The sequence below is a fragment of the Peromyscus leucopus genome, chromosome 13 (genome assembly GCF_004664715.2).
Source record: "Peromyscus leucopus breed LL Stock chromosome 13, UCI_PerLeu_2.1, whole genome shotgun sequence".
Classification (NCBI taxonomy): domain Eukaryota; kingdom Metazoa; phylum Chordata; class Mammalia; order Rodentia; family Cricetidae; genus Peromyscus; species Peromyscus leucopus.
In genome coordinates, this window is record NC_051074.1 from 41,319,255 (window position 1) to 41,343,557 (window position 24,303).

General features: G+C 39.3%; 1 protein-coding gene across 1 annotated transcript in view; it reads left to right on the forward strand.

Annotated features, from left to right (window-relative positions):
* Abca12 (ATP binding cassette subfamily A member 12) overlaps positions 1 to 24,303 on the forward strand; it is a 165,477-nt gene that overhangs the window by 96,184 nt on the left and 44,990 nt on the right. Inside the window, exons 15-26 of the mRNA XM_028870100.2 lie at positions 1,136 to 1,309; positions 3,684 to 3,848; positions 4,166 to 4,376; positions 5,618 to 5,757; positions 7,641 to 7,760; positions 10,271 to 10,361; positions 13,284 to 13,463; positions 14,003 to 14,318; positions 15,929 to 16,043; positions 22,015 to 22,344; positions 23,412 to 23,481; positions 23,577 to 23,711. Of these exons, the coding sequence (XP_028725933.1) occupies positions 1,136 to 1,309; positions 3,684 to 3,848; positions 4,166 to 4,376; positions 5,618 to 5,757; positions 7,641 to 7,760; positions 10,271 to 10,361; positions 13,284 to 13,463; positions 14,003 to 14,318; positions 15,929 to 16,043; positions 22,015 to 22,344; positions 23,412 to 23,481; positions 23,577 to 23,711 (2,047 nt within the window). The remainder of the gene's footprint in view (positions 1 to 1,135; positions 1,310 to 3,683; positions 3,849 to 4,165; positions 4,377 to 5,617; positions 5,758 to 7,640; positions 7,761 to 10,270; positions 10,362 to 13,283; positions 13,464 to 14,002; positions 14,319 to 15,928; positions 16,044 to 22,014; positions 22,345 to 23,411; positions 23,482 to 23,576; positions 23,712 to 24,303) is intronic.

Consider the following 24,303-nt stretch of genomic DNA (forward strand, 5'->3'; position numbering starts at 1 on the left):
AAGGAGAAAATGTTCTGCAGCTGCCATTGTCATGGCTCTCCTCTTTGTTTCAGTCTGGTATTAATAGAGATGGCACCTTCTCATTGACATGCGTTCCCCTCTCACACTTGAGTGCATGGGCGTTACTATCTAGGATCACAGAAGTTTGTGGTTCTGGGCTGCCATCCCTCCTCCTCCTCCTCTTCCTCCTCTTTCTCCTCTTCATCCTCCTCCTCCTCTGCCTCTTCCTCCTTCTCCTCCTCTTCCTCCTCCTCCCCCTCTTCCTCCTCCCCCTCTTCCTTCTCCTCCTCTTCCTTCTCCTCTTGTTCTTCATCTCCTCTTTGCCCTATAGCTTCATGGAGTGATAGAGTATGTGATGTAAGCCTATCACTTTCAGTGATCATCAAAATGAATGTAACTCGAATTAAGGAAGGGTAAATGTTTAAAATAAAGTCATCACCTCCCCGCCCAGACTGACTCCCAACCTTCTCTACTGTTACTTTGTACCCGATTATTAAAGAAAAATTCTGTTTTCTTCATGAATTCCTAGTTGCCTCTCTTCCCCATCACACTTCTTTGGCTTCCCAGTGAGCTATAGGTTCTCTGTAGTTTTATTAAGAGTAATTGGTGCCTTATGCTACTGGGGAGATGTATGAGTGATAAAGCACTTGTGGCATGAAGTTGAGGACTGGAATTCAAATCCCCAGAACCACCTAAATGTATGTGTCCTGCCTGTAATTCCAGCATCTGAAGGTGGAGAGTCTCAAATCACGCTGGGTAGCAAGAATAGCCGAATCTATCAATGAGATCTGGTTTTGATTGAGAGACCTTGCCTTATCGAATAAGGTGGAAGAGGGGTGGAGGATGATTTCTGATATTCTTGGGCCCCTACACACACGGGCACCCATGTGCAACACTTGCTCTCATATATGTGTGCCCACATACAAAGACACATATGACAGGCATGCATCCCACACATAAACATGAAAATGGATAAGGGGGAAATATTGTGATTGACACTTTAAAAGAGTTATTTCATTCTTGGGGACATATTGTCATATTTTAAAACATAGAGCAAACAAAAACCTGCCTTAAGGTTAACAGAAGACACTCAAATGGTTCACAGCTAAAATAGTTTTCTTTTTCTGACTCACAGATAATTTCTCGTGTATTCTGGTTGCATTCATGTGATGCAAATGTCACCAACCCCAAACTTGAAGATGCCATGAAGGAATTCTGCAAGCTGCCCCTTCCAGAGAGATCACACCAGTCCTACCTCATTGGACTCACCCTTCTGCACTATTTAGACATCTACAATTTCACATACAAGGCAAGTCGCCATGGGAGAACATGTTTCCATGTCAGTTTAGTGTAAAAATAATTGTTCACACATGCTTTCCAATACCACAGGGGAGAAGACTCATCTATACAGCTGCCAGAATTATCACAATATTTTAGAACCAACTAGGATGAGGAAACTAGTGCCCCAGATTTATTAATTCTTAGTTTTTGTAGCTAAGAACAGAGACAAAAATTAATATATTGGTACCATAATATAAAATATAAACTCTATTATAATGTCTTATAGTGAATAAGCATTAGTTTAGGGCAATGAAAAATCAAGATTAGGGGCTGGAGAGATGGTTCAGTGGTTAAGAACACTGGCTGCTCTTTCAGAGGACCTGGGTTCAATTCCCACCACCTACATGGCAGCTCATGTAATTCCAATCCTAGGGGATCTGATGGCTTCTGCAGGCAGTGCACACTGGCGCATAGACATACATGCAGGCAAGACACCTATATACATGAAAAATTAAATTAAAAAAATAAAGATTAAAAGAAAAAATTCTTAAAAAAATTTTTAAGAAACATTGTAAAAAACTTGCAAATTAAACACACACACACACACTGACAGGAGTTTTTAAATGTAAAAATATGTAGGATTCTTTGGGGGTGTTTTCAAAATGAGAATATTTTCATTCCTTTTGTCAATTTAGTAAGAAACAGCCATTATTTATGATCATTGTTGGCATGGAGCAAAGTGACTGAAACTCCAGTGCAAGAGGCAGATGCTCTAAGAGTTCATGTAATACATAACTGACAGAAAAGTACAATCTGGAAAATGAAACACATTTGCCCAACAAAGTCTGCATCTGAGTCAAAATTATGTGTGTATTCTTAAGAGCAGAGAAAATTGATTTTTCCCCCCTCAAAATTAGAAAATCCAGAGGCTGAGGGGATAAAAAATGTTTTTAGGGTTAGTTACAGTTAACCCTATTCTGAGTCCTTATATCACCTCACCCTTGTCCCTGATACAGCGCCCCCAAAGACTCTCACAGCCCATCCCAACACCCCCTAAGAAGCAAAGTGTCCCTTTGAGAACATGTCACATTATGCCACTATCTTCCAGTGGTTTCCAATTTTTTTTTTCTAGGAAAACCCCAATCCTATACCAGGGCCTCATGATCTGCACAAGAGCCCCATCTGGAATCATGATCTATTTAGCTGTCCTTTGGCTACCATGTAGTAGTTTGAGATCGCCCCAAGGTCACAGGATCTGAAGAACTGGCTGTTTGCCCTGACCATTCACCTGTGCCCCCCCACAACTTTCCTGGCCATCTGTTTTGAGTTATGCTCCAAGCATTGTGCATATTTTATTTAATTTTTGCCCTTAAACTTATTAATGTTTTTAATTTACAAATTAATCCATTTGTTAATTTTCTGTTTCCAGTATGTAGATTCCATTAGAGCTTCTTTGCTGACTGAAACATTTAGGTTACCAAGAGCACTGCCTGGCACATATACACCATCATTGCTGAGATCTTAGCAGAGAGACATGTGCATGCAGCCAGCCCTACAGCTGAATTGTGTGTGTGTCATGGTGACCTTTATGGCCTGGGACACCCCAAAGAGCTTTTCGCCCTCAGAGACCTCACACATCTTTTCTTGTCTGCCTAGGACCTCCTTATTCTTTTTATTCTTATATTGCTTAGTTAATCTAGTTTTACATTTATTTATTAGTATATGTGTCGTTAGGAACACTATCTGCTTTTAGAGTAATGGTATGCAAATACACAAGGCACTGTGCAATAGACATTTACCTTGAAAATGGCTTATTTGGGGGCTGGAAAGATGGCTAAGCAATTAAGACCACGTTCTACTCTCCTACAGGGTAACATTTCTACCCTTCTTCCAAGAGATTGTGTGTCCTCTTGCAGTTTGTGAAGTCTCAAATTATGCCTTTGCCTTTTGTATCAATTGAATCAATTACACCGTATCTGGTCTGTATATCTGGCTTCTTTCACTTAGTGCAGTAGTTTCAATTTTTGTTCATGTATCATCATTTCTTATTTAGTATGTATCAGCATTTTTTGTGTGTCCTTATTATATTGTATTTTAAAGATAAATTCTGTTAATGTATGTAGGTGGATTATCGTCCTCTCTCCTTTTGCTGTTGTAAGCAAAACCCCTATAAATGTTCACGGTCCAGCCTTTATGTGGATTCCCTTTGCTTGGGTGACTGTCTAGGAATGGAATGGCTGGTATGCTAAATCTCCATCTAATTGTTCTGTAGACTTTCAGAAACATTTTACAAAGAGGCCATTCTGTTCTGTAATCTTACCAACCATCCACAAGATTCCAGTGCCTACACGAGATTCTAGTGCCTCCACATAAATCATTCATTTTCATTCTCTTTCCATTAGGTGTTTTTCCCAAGGAAAGATCAAAAGCCAGTGGAAAGGATGATGGAGCTTTTCATAAAGCTGAAAAGGATCCTCAATCAGTTGGCTTCCGGCGCACATCCCCTGCTGGACAAAATGAGATCCCTGAAACAAATGCATCTGCCCAAGAGTGTTCCATTAACACAGGTAGAAGAGTCACTCCATAATGGTCTTCCTGAGAAATTCTCCCTGTCACGCTGACTTTTATTTAAGATTGGTACAATAAATTCAGCTACCAATCTCGCACCTGGAAGACAGAAGGAACTCGCTGGAAGAAAACTCCCACTTTAGCCGTGTTTGGCACTTAAAAGCCAGTGCGGTGTATCATTCAGTATTTAGGTTTGCCATTCACGCGTTAGAGACATTATGGAAGCTCTGCGCCTTCACACTTCTTTCTGTGTTGTGTTCTAGAGCACATGCAGTAGCTCACCTAACATTAGTAACTCTTGGACGTTGTCGCGCAGGCTATGTACAGAGGCACCCGAATGAACACGCCCGCAGGATCCTTCAGCACCATCTCCCAAGCTCTCTGTTCCCAAGGGATCACCACGGAGTATTTAACCTCCATGCTGCCTTCTTCCCAGAAGCCGAAAGGCAACCACACCAAGGATTTTCTAACTTATAAGTTAACCAAAGAAGAGATTGCTGCAAAATACGGAATTCCCTTAAGCGCTAGTGAGTGTACCTTACAATAAGTATGGTCATTATTCTTAATGACAAGAGCATTGAGTATTCTGTCACCGATTTTCATGGCAAATGAAGTATTAATTTCATCTCAGAATTAAAAATAGAAAACACTTATGCAGCACTCGCTGCATGTCCTGCCTTTTAACTTTATGCCAGCATCACATCACAGCAGCCTCATGAAGTCATGTCTACCCTGTTGCATGTTAATGAGGGGAAGCAAGGCACAAAGATACTGAATAACCCGCTCAAGGTCACTGGACTTGGAGGTCTTGGAGGTATTGGGTTCTCGTAACGATGGAGTGTACAGTCATAGATCACTTTAATCATAGACATGTGCCCTGAGAAATGTGTCATGAGGTGACTTGGTCGTTGTGGAATCACAGACAAACTAGACTGCCAGCCATCACATCAGCAGGTGGTGTTATTGCACAGGACTCCATCATATACGCAGCCCATCGCTGATCACATTGTTGTTAGCCTGCATGGCTCTGTAGTTAGCATCTGTGGGTCATAACTATGAATTCTTGCCAGTAGATAATGCAAACGCTTGTTTTAAATTTGCTCAGGTCAATATTTCCCCCTAACTTTCTAGCATTAGACATTTATATGGCATATGGTAGAGCTGTGTGTGTGCAGCCGAGCATAACTGTTCAGTGGCATATCAAAGCCATTTACTTGATCTATAAACTTTGAGATGCAAAATGTGATCTGAGGAACTCTTCCAGGTGATATGTGGATGTTTAGTATAGCAATTGGGCTGACTCATTCATTCATCTTTTTATTCATTCAACAAAAACCTATGAATGACTCTTATGTATCTGGTACCATCCCGGGAGTCGGGTTTTGTGTATTTTTAGAAAATTAAGTGCTAGTAAATGAATCTGTTAGAAGCAAGTCTGAAATATGGTTTGAAATCTTTGTGTTTCTTCTTGGCAAAGTGACACCAGTTATTCTGGGCTTGTTTATTATCTTAAACTTTTTCACCTAAAAAACAATTGTTATTCTGCTTTCTTATTTCAATACCAGATGTCTCATATCTGTTACCAATGTAAGAAGTGCTAAGACATAAATTTTAGGCTATATAGTCTTGACCAGTTCTCCATATATAAATAGGTTTGGAATGTACCTAGGAATGAGTTTTTGGTTCTTTTAAATTATAATGATTGATGCATAATAATTGTGCCCATTAATTGGCTGATATATTATATTGTTTTGCTTTTTATTTCCAGCACCATTTTGCTTCTCTCTTTATAAAGACATCATCAACATGCCTGCTGGACCTGTGATTTGGGCTTTCTTAAAACCTATGTTGTTGGGAAAGATTTTGTATGCACCATATAATCCAACTACAAAGGCCATTATGGAAAAGGTTTGGCTGTCAAACTCAATGTTTCTATGTGGGATACTGTTTCTGTTTTAAAGTAGTCAACTTCTAAATTTATTTTAGGTGATTCTGGCTTCACTACCATCATCATTGCCCTTGGTTTTTGGAAACTTTAGATAATTTTTTACTTTGACTCTGCATAGGTGTGAATGGGGTGGGGTGTAGGTTATGACAAATGTGAGCTCCTGATCAAATAAACCATCTTGACACTTGGAAGTGAAATTAAGTAGAGCTAGACCTCAGACTTTTCAAAGTACCTAAGAAAGCCAAAAAGTTTTTAATTAATGTCAAACTTTCAAAGTATATATAAAAATCATACTGGAAAAAAATTGAATGATTATATAATTCATTCAAGTAAAAATTACTCTTAAAGTATAGATTCTTCATTTCATAATTGGCTGTGTGATTTAATATTTCTTATTTATATCAATGACACACGTTGAGAAAAACAGTATCATCAGGATCCATACTTACCCTTTTACCATGATTACTTCCCCTCACTTTTAAGTTGGCTTTAAGGGTGGGCATGATGCTCCCTGGAAGAATGCTTGCTTGACATGCACAGGGCCCTGGGTTCAATGCACAGGACTGAAAAGAAAAGAAAGCCTCAGTAAAGTTGGTTTGAAGAGAGTCATGCAGAGCACACTTGTAATCCCAGTGGCTTGGAGGCTGAGACAGCAGGCTTTGGAGGTTGATACTCTATCTCTCTCTAAGAAAAAAAAAATAGCTTTAAAGATTCGAATTACACAGCCACTTTATTAAAAACTAAAGAGTGAAAGTGAAAAGAAAATCTGTCTTAACATTGTCTGGCCTTTAGACTACAGTGGTCATGAGTCTAACATTACTTTTGAGACTATGTAAAATGAACAGGAGGTTACCACTGAGTGTTGTTGCTTTGAATGTTCATGATTTCATAACTTATTCGTCTTCTAGGATGTATACAGACAGAATTTTGTGTAAATGATGTCACTCTCACTGTCCAAGTGTAGACCTCCAATTTTATGTCTTCACTCTTTCTCATAGTCAAAAATTCCTTCAACTCAATAGAACTAGCTAATTTATTTTCCTTTTTAAAGATGTTAAAGAAATATCTTAATAACATGAAATGCATTTATTTTATTCTCAGTTGCTGGGGATTCATTTTATTTCTGAAGTATGTTTTTTGGATTCATGCTAATGTGAACACTATGGCCAACAAGACACGTGTGCACACATTTTGACAAACTGGTATTTTATTTCAGTAAGATTAATGTCTAGGATTGGAGGACTGAAGGATATTTTGTTGCTCTGTTTCCGTTTATCTTATTGAAATAGGGTCTTGCTATGTAGCTCTTGCTGTCCTTGAGAGTTCAGGATCTTCCTGCCTCAGCCTCCTATGTGCAGGGATTACAGGCATGCACTACCATGCTTGGCTGTATTTTCTTGAACATCTCTTGTCATATTGGCTTCCTACAAGGCTGTGGTGTACCCATTCTCAGGAACAAGAATCAGGAATATCTCTTATTTTGCTTTCTAACTTTGAAAATTTAATTTAATAAGAATACCCTTCCCATGTCCATGAAACTGGGTGATCTTTAATAGTAAGATGAAGTTTAACATTGGTAAAAATGAAAATTTGTGAAAACTCTGGGGAGGTTTCCATTTTGATTATACGTTCATGTTGGACATCAAGCAAGCCCCAAATTTTTCAGAATTTTTATAAATCATCTTGATCCTTTTAAGAAATATTACTTAAAGCTTTTGAACACAAAGAAAAGGTCTGACATTGGCTTTTCTTTCTTTTTTTGTATACCAAAAAGTTGTATAGAATATCGAAATACATGAAAAATACTAATTGACCAGATCTCTCTTGTTTCTTTGTTATTAAGTCCAATGTAACTCTGAGACAGCTGGCAGAATTGAGAGAAAAATCTCAGGAGTGGATGGATAAATCACCAATCTTCATGAATTCCTTCCACCTGCTAAACCAGACAATTCCAATGCTCCAGGTACTGGATCACTCTGCCATACACCTTACTGGGAATTACAGTTCTTTGATATTTTAATCACCTTTATTATGTGAAGATCGTAACTTACCATCCATATTCAGTAGATTAGAATAACCTCCCTCCAGAGACAGTGTCTGAGACAGAATAGCAGATTTCTCATTCATATTTGTAAACCCTCTCTTTCCTCTAGACCTTCCTCTCTCTATTACCTTAGAGGTGAGAATTCTTACACACTGATATAACTACAACTAGTGTGATAATCACTTGCTAAATGAATATAATTAATATGGCATAGGTACGCTCAAGTTATCTCTCTTTTAAACTATTTGGTACTTAATGGGTTTAGAATTTCTAAAGTATTAATGTTCCAGAAAGCATTCAATGTCAGGAGTTCTTCAGTTGAGGTACGTGGCATAGTTTGTACACAGGTGCTGTCATAGAGGCAGCTGGGTAAGTGCCTCGAATTCAAGTGCATCTAAAGAAGCAAAAAGCACACCTAAAAAAAAAGTTCTAATAAATTGGCGCCTTCCAAATTCAGTCCTCACTCAGTCACTCCTGACGTTCCGTGCTGGTATATAGTTACAGGTTTGACGTCACAAGTCTGTGCACCTCGGTTTGAAAAGCATGACTTGTAATTCTTGTTAAAAAAAGATACAGGCTTTTCTAAAATCCTGAAGACAGTGGAGGGAAATGGTCCAATCACAAACAGCACTTTTGACACCAAAAGAGGCAGCAGTAGAACTAACCTGTTGTCAGCTGGAGATAGTAACTGAGTACTCAAGAGAAAGTGTTTGCACTGAAAAGAGATGGCCCCTAGAAAACCAATGTAGCCTGAGAATATATATATCCGAAATATTCTTGGGCTACAATATATATAATATATGTGCACATATATGTGTGTATGTGTGTGCATACACACACACACATATATATATGTATATATATACATATATATATATATATATCCTGTTTATCACCATGCTGAGTAAATTAAACCCAGAATGAATGATTCATTTCATATAAGTTTTCTGGAAAATTGTACCTAGAAGCTGTTTTCTTCAGTTTGCTTTGACTAACAATCAGTGCACAGATAGTTACATTTGCAGTGCGAATTAGAAAATAAATATAAAAACCACCAGTATGTTTCATAACTATAAAATGAAGGGCATTTTCCAGGAAACATGTTCCCCACAATGTGCTATTCAATTTAACTATTCCAAGTTAAAGCATGCTGGTTTGCAGTGGATCTTTTTTCCTATTGAGTCCCAGATAACAAAATTTCTTGAATAGAATTTTATTTCACTATGTATTCTCCTAAGTGGAAGATTGGTCTTTTCTCTTAAAAAACCTTTTATCTTTGGAGAGGGAAAAAAACAGTCCACACACATTATTTTATTAGGGGAATTTTTTTGTTGGCTAAAGTGCGAATTACCAAAGGACATGTGTTATACATAATAGTGCCTAATTTATTAGAAACTCCGTGACCATCTTCTCAGTGGGATTATCTATCAGCTAACGGAATCATCTTTATTCCAGAAAAGAATAAATTGCTACTCTCAATTCCTGAGGAAAAACTCAGGGTTGTGAATGCACAGGGAGTTTGACATTTGAAGCATTAGCAGGTGACATGGCATTGTGGTACAGGGCTTGCTCCATGCTACTGAGGCTCTGGGCTCTGGCGTGCGCGCGCGCGTGCGCGCGCGCGCACACACACACACACACACACACAAATGCACACACTTCCAAAAGTTGGTAATAATAGTACTCCCTTTGTGGTATGGTAAAAATCTGCATAGTAGTGCCTAGCTCACAGTGAAAAGAGCTAATGATGATTACAGGTTAAAAAACTATGTCTCTTAGATTGGAAAATAACAATAGAAGTCTTAATATTTTAAATAAATTATGATTTGAAGTGATCAGCGTTTCAGTGGATTAGATGCTGGTTTTATTGATGTTTACCCATGGCCATATATTTGTTCTTGTTCAATATAGAACAGTATTACGATAACGGGCGCTGACATTTCTAATGAGTCATTTGTCCCTCACTTCCTAGAAAGACAACCTGGAGTCAGAAAGGGGACACCTCACAGCTGGGGATGGGTAACTAGAATACCAAACAGTTGTGAGGTCAAGTGTCATGCAGACCTTGCAAATGTCAACGGTTGCTTTTATTTAATCTCAGGAGAGTGAACATACACCCTGAACCACATTATTCATAGTATATGTCTGAAAGGAAGTAATTTATTAGCACTGAGAAAAATTCTATTAAATTGAATATGATTCTCTGATGTTAAAAATAATTAAGGTCCCCTCAGGACACTTTTAGAAATCTGAACAATTTGTGTGAAAGACAAACGCTTATTCTTTCAAATCATTGTGTGTGAGCCCACAAGCAGGGACCTTAATAACAGCCAGTGGTGGCCTCTTCATTGTTCCAAGGTTGTGTTTAGAGTGGCAATGATTAAACATGTTTTCTTCTCATACTGAAACTGGTTCTTATTAATTTTTAGAATACTCTAAGGAACCCCTTTGTGCAAGTTTTTGTAAAGTTCTCTGTGGGACTCGATGCTGTCGAACTCCTGAAGCAGATTGACGACCTTGGTGAGTCCCGTCACGTAGTATACGTTCATTCCCTCTCCACATTACAAGTGGAGGAAGAAACCCAGTGCCCTGTGCCCATGAGAGAACTTCACTTTTCTTCTGTATTTAGTTTTTTATCAGTTATTGGAAGAAAAGTGAGACCCTAGACATGTCTACCCATGCTTTCTGTTAATTAGGAGTAGTGATATATGAACACTTCCTGATTGTGGTTAGTTTCAATGATGTTACAGCAAGATACATGGTGTAAATTCAACTTTTACTTTAATCATAGGAAGGCAAAAGTAAGGTCACACATTTTACTTTTCTTCCCTTCCTTGATAACTCAATGAGAAGTCAGTCCTCACAAGCTTGGGAAGGTGAGATGATTTCTGGCAGCATTTAACATTTGATCTCCACTGGTCTCAGTATCACCGGGATGTAACTGGAAAAGGCTGTAGAGTTAACAAAGGCAAATGTGGAGATTCAAAAGAAAATAAGCCTGAATCAGTATTCAAGGTTGGGTCTTCCTCTCAGGGTCATTTAAGAGGAACAAGCTGCCGAGAATCAAAGGCAGCTGTCTGAACTTACATATTTCCTTTGCCAAGACCCCACCTTCAACCTAAAGGATGCAAGACATCTAATTCAGGCTGTGTCTGATTCACTGTTGCTATGCAACCATAAGGATGAGGAAGGGATTGAGAGCATCAGAATCTGGCAGCAGCAGAGCAAATACCATCCTTCTCCCCAACACCTCCGGGACACAAATGACTTAGGTAGTAAGCCAGAGGAGAGGAATCATATCTATATTTGTATATAGCTGTGTGATGTATAATTGCATGAATTTGATGATAATCAACCCAATTTGGTTAAAGAGAGGTATTAGGGGATTTATTTTCCAGAAGTAAATGGTAAGTCACCATTTGATAAAAAAAAATATATCAGGGATAAGCCATAAAGTTCCTAAATAAATCTTATCATCCCTAACTTTTAAAATAGGAGGTGAGGCTTGGAATTTAAAGCCAGAGTAGAGTAAGTACAACAGCACATTTAAAGGGCTGAATTTGATGCTCAAAATTCATTAAACACACACACACACACACACACACACACGTACACACACACACATACACACACACATACACATATAATGCATATATATGTTTGTCAATGAGACTTGTATTATAATTACATATGTAAGAGATTATACAGCTAGACCTCGGGGGTATTACTGCCTTTCCAAAGTATTTCCTTGAGTCCATGTACCAACAGGTCTAGAGACTCCTTCCTCGCTGTGTTGACTTCCAGTATCTGCTGGAGGCCACAGCGTCCAAAACAGTGTAGCCCCCCCTCTTCCCCCCACTCACCAGCATCTCCATCAAGTAAAGGCTTTTACTTTAAAATGTACTGAGAAATGTACTTAGGGAGTCGCCCTCTGTGAGGAACAAGGGCTTATTTTTGGATAAGGTGAGGAACCTGTTTAGAAGGATTTATGGGAGTCAACAGCTCAGTCTTCATGACGAGCAAGTTAATAAAAACTTAATTGGTCATACGATCTGTTAACTTGTGGTTTCATATTTACCCTTGGTCCCTGCTGCTTTCCTCCAAAGGAATCTTCCAATTAAATCCTCTTTCTTCTGGAGTAATTACTTAAAATTAAATCTTGATCATTTTGTCTAGGTTAATTTAGACATGAATAGAGATGAGTCACATAAGACTTTATTGTTTATTTACGATGGTGGTACCAGGAATCAAATCCGAGACCTTGTGCATGCAAGGCAAGTGTTGTACCACTGAACTGCACCCCTGAAACTGTCTATTGACAATATAAAAAAGTTGCAAGTACATAATATACATCTCCAGGTTTCTTAAATGTCTCTATATTGTGACTTTTTGCTTTAAAGATTTTGTTTTATTTTAAATTATGTAGATATATATCTGCCTCTGTGAGGGTATGGGCGCCAGTGCAGGTACCCAGGTTGTCTAAAAGAAGGCGTCAGACCCCCTGGAGCTGGAGTTGCAGGTGGCTGTGAGCTATGTGATGTGGATTCTGGAAACTGAGCTCTGGTTTGCCAGTGCTTTTAACTTCGGAGTCACCTCTGTTATCCAGCTAATCCTCTGCGTAGACTTTCCTTCATTTAAAATTCTTCAACAGTTTTTTTTTATCCAAAGGAAATCATAGCTAGCTCATAGTGTATTACCTACATGATATATTTATTTATTTGGTGTATGCCGTATATGCATATAACATGTTCCTGTGTATGCACATGCATATGGAGATCAAAAATAGCTCTCTCTCTCCTTCTCTCCATCCTATTTTTTTTTTGGGGGGGGGGGACAGGGTCTCTCACTGAACATGGAGCTGGCCGGTTCAGCTAGACCGGCTGGCCAGCAGGCTTCAGGGATTGATTTACCTGTTTCTGCTTCTGCCCCCACCCTGCCGATACAGGCCCTTCCATGCCTGGTGTCTACATGAGTGCTGAGCATCCAAACTCAGGGTCCCTCTGCCTGCCTGCTAAGTACCGTGCCTACTGTACCATCTCCCCAGCCACTATATGTATCATTTTAAAGGATGTATTCATCCTTAGTCCTTTGTTATTTAAATAGCAGCAGAACATACTTTTGCATTATCTTACATCTCTTTGAGCCTGGGTTGACTGTATTTGTAAGTAGCTTAACGTTCTCCTCAAGGAATTTCTGCAGAACTGGCACATTTTCTTCAGTATAGAATACTAGATATCCCCAAAGAAAATTCTAAAGCATCACCTCATTGTTATAATTTAGTTTAATGGGTACCATCTGCCAAAAAAAAAAAAATCAGTATTTTGTTTTACTACTTTTGGAATAAAGATGGTAATCTCTCTCTCTCTCTCTCTCTCTCTCTCTCTCTCTCTCTCTCTCTCTCTCTCTCTCTCTCTCTCTCCCTTCTTCTCCTTGCTTCTTCAGATGTTCTCAGGCTGAAGCTGGAGAACAACATTGACATCATCGATCAGCTGAACACGCTGTCGTCCCTGACGGTGAACATTTCCTCCTGTGTACTGTATGACCGCATTCAGGCAGCGGACACCGTGGAGGAAATGGAGCTGGTAGCTGAAAAGCTTTACAAAAGCAACGAGCTCTTTGGAAGTAAGTGCCGCCCCACCAGGGTTAGAGCATCCCTCTGTACTAAAATGGACCGGATTCTTTTCTTACCTCTTTCATCCAGAACTAAAAGCATAGTCTGAAGGTCAGTGCCCTTTCTGATGCCAACATAAATGAGAACCCGTCCTTTAGTCAACCAGCTTCATTGTCGAAGCATAAGAAACCTTCAACAATATCTTATTTCACTGCAGAAAAATTAAGAATGGGATGCATTATGGAGTTCAAGAGTGACGCTAAGCCCAGCCTCATTATCAGTCATGATCATGTTTCTAAGTTTTCTTGTTTTTTGGTCATCCAAATTAGTAGCTTATGGTGATATATTTAATCTGTCACTTACCTTGTGATTGTATTCTTAACTCCATCTTTGAGGCTGACACCTCTTAGAAACCATCCTTCTACATCAAGAGCCTGACTCCACTGTCCTGTTACTGACTCAGTGGCTGCTCCTTCAGTGTGCCCTCAGACGAGCAAGCGATGCTGCCCACAAAGTAATTTTTGTGCTGTTGTTTCTGTTTTATTTTTAGGTGTCATTTTTAAGCTTCCATCCAACAGAGGTTCACACAGGGGCTACGGCTCTGAAAATATCTCTCTTCCTCCTATCGTAAAATATACAATCCGCATGAGTCTGAAGACTGCACAGACCACAAGGAGCATAAGGACCAAGATTTGGGCCCCGGGACCACACAATTCTCCATCACACAACCAGATCTATGGCCGGGCTTTCATTTACTTACAAGATAGTATTGAAAGAGCAATCATTGAATTACAAACAGGAAGGAATTCACAGGAAGTTGCTGTCCAGGTTCAAGCAGTTCCCTATCCCTGCTTCATGAAAGATAAGTAAGTGAATGGACCTGAGGGCCTCACTAGTGGTCCAACCCTCTTTGAGAACTCCCTTATGCCTTGACATATCAAATGAAGGGAAGACACTCACTGCACCATATGTTTACAACCTAAAACAGAGCATGCCTGGGTGTTTCTTTAAAGAATGGAAACACCAGAAGAATTCTTGGTGAGAATAAGATCAAAAGGTCTTATATGTAAATTTAAACTCTTGGTTACGTATGATATATGGCTGATCCTGCACTGGTCCATCTGATGACAATATCTGCATTTTCTCAGTACTAGACCAGACCTAAAACACACAGTCATTTGGAAGAAACATTACAAGAGAATTGTTATTAACAAATAGGAGTCCTTATCTAATTCTACAGCCAGAATCTGTAACAAGAAGGGACCTGGTCCAAGATAAAATTCGTTTAACAAATGTTATATTATAAACATCTACCCCAGGAAACAAATTATATACTTCCTTTCCCCCTGAAAAGGATCTGTCTCTGTAGCAATACATTTCGGCACACTAAAATGTCATCGAGTACTAGTGACCTCATGGTCCATTAATATTTTGCCTTTTTCTCAAGTGTCTAAGAATGGCCTTGGGGCCTTTCTCTAATAAAGGCTTTAGACAGGGTTGGGGATTTAGCTCAGTGGTAGAGCACTTGCCTAGCAAGCGCAAGACCCTGGGTTCGGTCCACGGCTCCAAACAAACAAACAAATAAAGGCAGGCTTTAGCCAGACCAAGATGCAAAACAGATTAATACAGAACCTCACCAAGAACAGCTGTCTTTACCTCACCTGTTGAAGGGGTGTGCTTGTCACAACCATGGCTTCCTGGGTACCACCACCATCAGCATCTGGGAAGTTGTTCACAAGCAAATTCCTGGTCTGTTCATGTGTAATAAATGAGCAGGTTTCAGGTTGGGACCAGGACTCTGTTCTTATAAGGCTGAATGGTGTTTCTGTTATGCGGCCAACTTGGAGAAACGCCAAATAAGATCTTTTAGGCATTATGACCAGCCACTCAGGAATACATGCAGGGCTGGTGGGGCTTTCCAAGGTTCCTCTACTTCAACATATTGCCAAGAAAAGGCGTTTCTACACCATTTATCAAACATCTGAGAAGATTGCAAGTTCTTTGTATTTTAAAGCAAATGTTCTGGGTTCTGTATTATTTAACTTTGGGAAATTTAGTTTAATAATACTTAGGAACTTCCTTAAAAGTTAACAGTGATTTTGGACACTGCCACTTTTAGATTGGCGTGACAATCATCATCTAATTTCTAATCTACCATTCAGATAAAAGTTTGGGGCTTTGTAATTATAGCTGTAAAATGATTTTCCCAGGCAGGACATACTCAAATGCAATTTAAACCACCCGGCCATTTCCTCTAACCCCCCAGAGCTGTGTTCTCACTCTTGTACCACCACAGTGAGAAAATGACAGCCCACTGTCTCCCGCTTCATGAACAGCGGAGCCCCGCCCCGTTAATGGTGATTCTGAGCTCCCTAAGGGGAGTGTGATTTCCACACTCGAGTGTGTGCTTCTTGCACTCTGCAGTCTGCAGGGCGGCATTTCTTGTGGTGACTGGATCCTCTGCTTCATTCCGCAGTTTCCTCACCAGTGTGTCCTACTCTCTTCCCATCGTGCTCATGGTCGCCTGGGTTGTCTTTATCGCTGCCTTTGTGAAAAAGCTTGTGTATGAGAAGGACCTTCGGCTCCATGAGGTACGTCGAGAATCTTCTCTTGTTGTGAATAAGTCCTAGTCCTAGAACAGCTAATTACTGTGACTTTCATCCCGCCTGTTCAGACTCAGCCAGCACAGCCCACACCTTGCAAAATCAGAGAGAAAGACAAACATTTTACAGATCACAAAGGCAGTCTTTATTTTGTTTTCTCAAAAAGTGACACAAAAGGCGTTTAATGGGCACTTCTGAGAAGACAAAAATCAGAAAAATATTGAATAAAATATGAATATAGTTATGATCCTCACAGTACTATTTTCCTGAGTATAGGATGTAGGTGCTAATGAAGTTTATCAGTTTAGATGCTCATACCATCAAGGCAGAAGGTGGCTGACGTGGTAACCAAGCAAGCTCCTTGTAGGTATAGATACAGACTTGGATACAGGCATGAGGTTTATTCTGCTTTTCAAGAACAAATTCTCTTTCCAGTATACTTTGTCTCTTGCAATTACCTTTCAATTACAATTTGCTAAATGTCTCATGAACTGATTTAAGCCCTGCTGTCTCCCAGACTGTGTGCCGTGGCTTCCTAATGACAGTCGGAAAGCTTGAATTCACACTGCAAACCTTAATTGGGTTGCAGGGTCCTTTCTACCCTGTATGTCTCAGGTTCCTGATCCTCAAAAGTGGGTCTTTAAAGATTAAAGGACAACTTTGAAGTAGGAAACTGTGGCAGACGCCGAGCTATTTTCTACTTCAAAACAGATACCTGCCTCAACTATGTTACTCATGATAGAAACGACAAGCATAATTGTGCATGCGAGTTTCTCTCTCTCTCTCTCTATATATATATACCTGTATGTTTATGTGTATACATATGTATATTTCATACTCGTCACTTTGTTTTGTGTTAGAACAGAATGCTGTTTGAACGCATCTGTGCCTGTCACCCAAAATACCAGAGCATAACGCGATCCTTTTTCAGGAGAAGAGATGAAAGGCGTATTTTTAACAGTGAATCATTTCTGTGTGCTAGCTCTACGCCTTCACTTAGTAGGCATCCTCCTTCAAGTTTTGACCACATGACCACAGGGTCAAAGTCACTTAGTGAAAAAAAAATCACTGAACTTGGAATCAGAGCATGAGGCTTTAGGTTTCCGGATCTGCTACTCAAGTTTGCTTGAGCCCAGTCCTAAACTCATGGTCTTCTTTCGCCCTAGACTTCATTAGCACAGTATTATGGGACAGAGATGTCTCATAACAGAGACATCTTTATCTCGGTTAACTATATTATCTTTATCTAAGATATTGGTTCCTCTTTTTTTTTTTTTTTTTTTTTTTCCGAGACAGGGTTTCTCTGTGTAGTTTTGGTGCCTGTCCTGAATCTCGCTCTGTAGACCAGGCTGTCCTTGAACTCACAGAGATCCACCTGGCTCTGCCTCCCTAGTGCTGGGATTAAAGGTGTGCGCCACCACCGCCCAGCTGATATTGGTTCTTTTTTTTTTAAAGCCTCTGAAGTTAGGGTGCATTTGATAAAGGGTCATAACATATTCATTAGTAATTTTTCTTTTTTGGTGGCATGCAAATTAATGTCATATCTTAAAAACAATGGTGTCCTAAACTCAAAGGCACACAGCATAGTTGTGAAGTGAATTCGTGGCAGTGTGGTATGAGTGGAATGCCCCCAGCAATGCCAGCTTGGCCTCTCCACTGCTCTCAGTTCACAGCTACCTCCTTCTTTTGAGAGACGAGAAAGCTGTGTGTGCCCAGGAAGTGAGAGGTGATCTGGGGAACACTATGAACCTTGTTTAATCATAGTTGACGGGAGTGTCTTGACCTCTGTCCAACCCTTTGATAAATCATAGTTGCTTTCCTTCAATAGTGTAGACTTTCAAGATGTTTCAAGAATGATGATGGTCAGTCTCTTTGGTTACCAGAAACTTAGTATTACTTTTTAATGCCATCATTTCATATTCAGTCAAAGCATAAAAAGTGCCCATATCCCACTTCTTTTTCATTCAAATTAAAACACAAAGATTAAAAAAAATTATTTCTTTCTTTTTATAGTAATTTTTAAATTGGAGCAAGAAAATTTATTTGTCTGTATCTCAATGAAGTCATTAATATTTGACCCTCTTGTAATATGCCTCTGAGAAATCTCTTTACCTTTTAAAGTAGCACAGATTCTAATAACTAATAAGTCTACTTTTGAAATTAAGTCTTAAAACACTTTTAAAAAATGTGCTCCATGAGTTTTGTACTACATGCTGTGTTTTTAACAATTAAAATATTAAAATATTATAGCTCTAAAATGTTGATTTTTTTTTTTTTCTTTTTTGGTTTTTCGACACAGGGTTTCTCTGTGTAGCTTTGCGCCTTTCCTGGAACTCACTTTGGAGACCAGGCTGGCCTCGAACTCACAGAGATCCACCTGGCTCTGCCTCCCAAGTACTGGGATTAAAGGCGTGCGCCACCACCGCCCGGCTAAACTGTTGATTTTTATAACAGAAAAAATCTTATTTTTAAATGTTCTTTGGGTTGTATTAGATAGTTGCATCTAGTTGATCCAAGGTTCCACTGTTGGGACTTTATATTCAGCTAGAGACAGAATTTTAGAGTTTATCTGTAACTTCAGACATGCAACTGAAGATATCTATGAGTTATTACCAAGAACACAAGACTCTTCAGTACCCTGGGCTTCATATAAAATGCCTTTTATATGCGTTCATAACACACATCATTCCTTACTAGCAGGAATTTGGGACATTGCTAATAATAACTACATCATTTTTAGTCTTGAAATTTTTTTTAAAAAAATTAATAATCTTTGTTAAGAAAATTAATTTAAAAAATTGAAATCAAAGATATCATTATTCCTAATGACTTAGTGCTTGGCCTCCTGTCGAATTGGATGACACGATATTGACAAGCAACTACATGAATATTTGTGACTTCTCTTCCTGTGTCAGTGTTTGCCTCTGAACAGAAGCCTCTTAGGAATGTGGCAACACGTTCCTACAAATTCTTCTAGAATCTCTTTCTTAGTGACTGCTGTAAACTGGGCCAGCTTTGACCACTGTGTACCAAGGCTTTCTCGGTTATCAGATATTGATGAATTGCACTGGCAGGTTAGGGAGGCTTGTGACAAGTGACTCTTTGATTCCAAAGCTGGCACCTGACATCTGCCACTTTGAGGAGGAACCAATAGCATCAAGAATGTGCGGGGAGCCGTTCTCTGTGGGCCTTCCACCATCCGCCGCTTTGGTCTTCTTTGTCGCCACAGAGTTGGCAGCAACTCGAGATGATTTATAGATGACTTGTCTCTCAGAGCCCTTTCTCGTTGTGAATACAGCTGTCCTCGTGGCAGAAAATCCTAAAGTTTCGCACTCACCTTTCATGCTGGAGTGTTCGATTGTGAATACTTCAGGGAGAACCCAGCTCATCCTATTTCTGTGGAAAGCAAAATGACCAGTTTGCAAAGTTTTATCAGCTCTTGGCAACAAGAATTGCATCTTGAGTTTAAAAGTCTCCTAATTACTGTGATAAGCACTGCATGGTTAGTTGTGAGGCTAGCCAAATTGTTGTTTAATAAGTCGATGAACGGAGAATATTCTAGATGCATCAAGACTTTAAACGGGGTCACTGGTCACCGGGAGAGAAAAGTGTGTTTAAATACATGATGTAAACTTTATTTTGTGGTTTTGATGTAGCCTAGATATGTGGTAGTCACCTTAGAAAATACGTTGGTATTGTTTCTTACTCATATGTATTGCAGTTGCAGGAAATTTGTGGTTTGTCTTTTTTTTTAAGACCACATAAGATTAAATAGTTTAGTGATGTGTGTGTACCAGCTGGTTATGCTCAAACCTCCATAAGTAATTAAATCTTAAAATGCAGCTAACACCAGGGTTAATAAAAAGAGCTTGCGTGTCAGAATCACCCTGGGATTGATAAGTATTTCCAAAGTACAGCCATCAAAAATGACACAATAATTTTCTTCAACTGGCTGAGGAGTACAGGGAGAATTTATGGAGTAAAATCGTCAAATTTTGCTTCTAAAAAAAAAAATCGAAGTGAAATTTTGTTTTCAATAAAAACAAGCCTTGCCATTGGGGGAAACTTCCCATGGTGAATCTTTGCTTCAGTCAAATTGCAGTTTCTTCGCTTTGACCCTTCTCCTATTCCTATGGAAACATAGACGGAGTCTTCACTGTAGAAGGGGTGGGGCCAAGGAGGAGAGAAAGGAGAAGATGCAGGAGAGGACAAAGTTAAGAGAAGAAGTCACCAGGTTCTTCTCGGTGGTGATTAGCTTAAGGCCCACTGCTTAGACAGCTGGCAGGCAGGTAGCTGTCTCCATGGTAACAAGAGCAAGCAGAGTTATCAAATGTGATAAGCAGAAGAAAAAAAAAGCAGAAAGCAAAATGTGCTACGTTAGCTTGTAGAATAAAATACCCAGTGCAATATTATTATTGTTGCTGTTGTTTTTCTGGACAGGAGTAGGAGAGAGACATTAAGAATTATTTATTCTATAAAAATACTGGACTATAAAGCTGTTAGTGGAACATTTCTTTTGTTATTTGGAAAATGGAACATTAACTTCATAAGCTTAATCTTAATCATAAATTGTTAAAACCGGAAACTGAAATACCCAGGTTCCCTAAGTGTTCCACTTGTACTGAATTCAAGGCGATTGGAGTTGAAGGGGGGTTGTGGACATCAGACTTTTTCACATTCTTGCTCAATCAGACCTGATACTGTGATGGAATGTCTTGGCCCTGGGGATATCCCTGAGTCAGAAAAGAATATTACCTGAGAAACTGACCTATAGCATCTCAGATATTTGAGTTCATTGTGGGTGTATGAACACCTCTTTGTAAAAGAAGATGCCAAGACTGACACAGACTGTCCATTGATGATAGGGCTGAGGAGCTCATCACAAAAGGCAGAAGGTCATCCCCCAAACTGCTGTGTTTTGAATACTAAGATTCCACATATATTCTGTTCCTCTCATGAAACATGAGCAATGATTGTAGTGTTCATTTAGGCATATTAAAAATATATGGACTTTCATTATTTCAATCTCTACATTGGGACTGAAGTTAATCTATGTGTGGCTTTTTCCCAGACTGAAATATTTATACCTAAGCAAATGTCAAGTTCGTGCTGTAAAAATCATAGGGAGACACCATAAGTGTCTTTTCTAAGTGTCCTTTCCTAAATCACTTTAATGTAGAGAATTCAACTAGATAGATTCAAAACTAGGACGGTAATGTACATACGTGTGTGTGTGTGTGTGTGTGTGTGTGTGTGTATGTCTCTGTGTGTAGGTGGTGTGTGTATGTATGTGTGTGAGTGTGCATGTGTATGTGTGCATGTGTGTGTGTGTGTTGCTAGGGATTGGACTCAGGACCTCTGCAACTAGGCAGGTGCTCTATCCTCAATTATTTACTTATTTTCTGGATGTGTGTGTGTGTGTGTGTGTGTGTGTGTGTGTGTATGTGTGTGTGTGTGTGTGAGAGAGAGAGAGACAGACAGACAGACAGACAGAGAGACAGAGACAGAGACAGAGAGACAGAGAGACAGAGATAGCAGGCACCCGTGTACCATTGTGCATGTATTTGCAGTCAGAAGACAACTTTCAGGAGTCCACTTTTCTTGTCATCATCTAAGAACTGGTATCGAATCCAGGTCACCAGGTCTGCAATCAAGTGCTGCTCCCCACTGAGTTATCACACTGGTCCTAGAAACGTACATTTTTATTCACAAGAAAGATCTTTTCCAACAGAAGCATTGTCTCTGTTGGGGTGCCACTTGGGGAACTTAAAATCCAAGAAGATTCTGGTACAAAAAAAGTCTTAGCAATCAGAGAGAATTTACATAAATGGTTCAAATGCATAGTTTCGTATATGAGGTGACTCTTGGACATTTTGTCATGATACGGAAGTAATTGTCCATTTAGGAAGTCATCAGCCAAGGAAGCACCTAACTCTCTTCCTTCTTCTTCTTCTTCTAGTACATGAAGATGATGGGTGTGAACTCCTGCAGCCATTTCTTTGCCTGGCTTATAGAGAGTGTTGGATTTTTACTGGTTACTATTGCAATCCTCATCGTCATACTCAAGTTTGGCAATATTCTTCCCAAAACAAATGGCTTCATTTTGTTCCTATACTTTTCGGACTACAGTTTCTCAGTGATTGCCATGAGCTACCTCATCAGTGTGTTCTTCAACAACACCAACATTGCAGCTCTGATTGGAAGCCTGATCTACGTCATTGCCTTTTTTCCATTTATTGTTCTGGTTACAGTTGAGGATGAGTTGAGCTATGTTATAAAAGTATTCATGGTAAGTCAACTGTTGGAGTGCACCCTTGTGTGATGTAAACGCCTCCCTCCCTTAGTTCATGAAAAGAGTCTCAAGTTGAAAGTTCACTTATATAATTAAAAGTTAAGTGATAGCAAAATAAACTTAACTCTTCCAATGACAGACCTTTCTAATTGCCATCTGCTCTGAAGGGAAACATTTCTTCCCACAGCTTCGAGAACCATTAATGATGCTGCTAAGCTATAGTTCTTGAACAGTTAAAATATTATCTGCCAAGTTTTAGAGATCGCCAAGAATTCTGACTTCTCTGGTTCAAATCCTTAAACATCTCAGAGCCTCTTGTGTTAGAATCATTGTCATGTATGAAAAAGTACTCATTGGTTTTCATGAATAACACATAGCCTGAGGAATAGTGATGGACACATTGACAGCATGTACTCAAATTTGAATTCTTTTCTTCTGCTTTTCCTAATTCAGAAGCACTAAATTGAAGAATAAGATGACTGAATTTAAAATTCATAAAGCAGAGCACTTCCCATCACATTAAGTCTTTACTGTTCATAGACATAGATGTGATGAATAACTTTAATTCAACACCGACTGCTCTAAGTTTAAACAAAATGTAAATTTATAATTTGTAGTGATTATCAATATTCAACCAATAAATATTTTAGTGTATTCTCATTCACAGTTCTATCACCTGAAATAAATTTAGAAACATTTTCTGGCCCCGATATCATTTAATTTGAGTCTCCACACTCTATTACTCTGTAATTTCCTACCTTATAAATCTCTGAGCAACATTTAATAAGCTTAAATATATATTTTGGATTCTTAAAAAGCATTCTCCAAGTTTATTGCCTCTTTCTCTTTCTGTCTCTCTGCTCTCTCTCTCTCTCTCTCTCTAGTCTTTCATCTTTCTCTTTCTCTCTCTCTTGCGGCGGCATTTTTGGCAAGGGACTTCAGCATTTTAAAGCAGATGAAGGGACTGAGCATAAATTTTTTCTATATGTCTAACATTTTAAGCATTCGGAGACCCTCTGGGCGAACTCTACTGTCACAATCACCATTGTTCATTTTCTCCCCAGAGCCTGCTGTCCCCAACAGCATTCAGCTACGCAAGCCAATATATTGCACGATATGAAGAACAGGGTGTGGGTAGGTTCAATTTTTTTTTTTTTTTTAAGAACAGGATTTTAGCTCTAACTGTGCTGTGTGTCAAGGAAGAGTAAACGCCTGTGTTCAATTTCTAGGTCTTCAATGGGAAAATATGTACAAGTCCCCCGTTCAGGACGATACCACCTCATTTGGCTGGCTGTGTTGCCTAATTCTAGCAGACGCTTTCATTTATTTCTTTATTGCTTGGTACGTCAGGAATGTTTTCCCAGGTAGGACCCTGCATTTCACAGATACATACTCCTTGCGGCTCTCATCACTGTCTGTCAGCTAATACACGTGCACCAATGCTTGGCTTGCTATATGCAATCTCCACAGCAGTGTACTAAAACCCTAATTTAACCAACAATTTCAGATTAAGTACGTTGACGTGTTCCTTCTCTGATAGTTCTTTCAAAGATGGAGTCAATTCAAAATTATGTGATAGTGTCAGGTCAGCCCAGTCTTTCCAAATGGAAGTATGATGCACCATAAGGCAAGACTTGTGTTTCTTAATTTTATGGAGAATGAACTACATTCTAGAGAGCATAGACTGGACGCTCTCACTTTGGATCTCAGGCAGTTTTCCTTTTTAGTAGGTTTAGGTGTTTTCTCACTAAGCGTTACTGATACCTGTACAGTTTTGGTGGATGAGTGAATAAAACTGTATGCTTTTGTTTTCACAAAGTGGCTATAAAAATGGCTGTCTTGAGGCAGAAGGCATATCAGTGCTGGTCTGGGACTTGGAGTAGGACCATGGAATATGCAAAGGGACCCTGGGAGAACTCTAGAGATACAGAATTAGTTTAACACTGGACTGTGGCG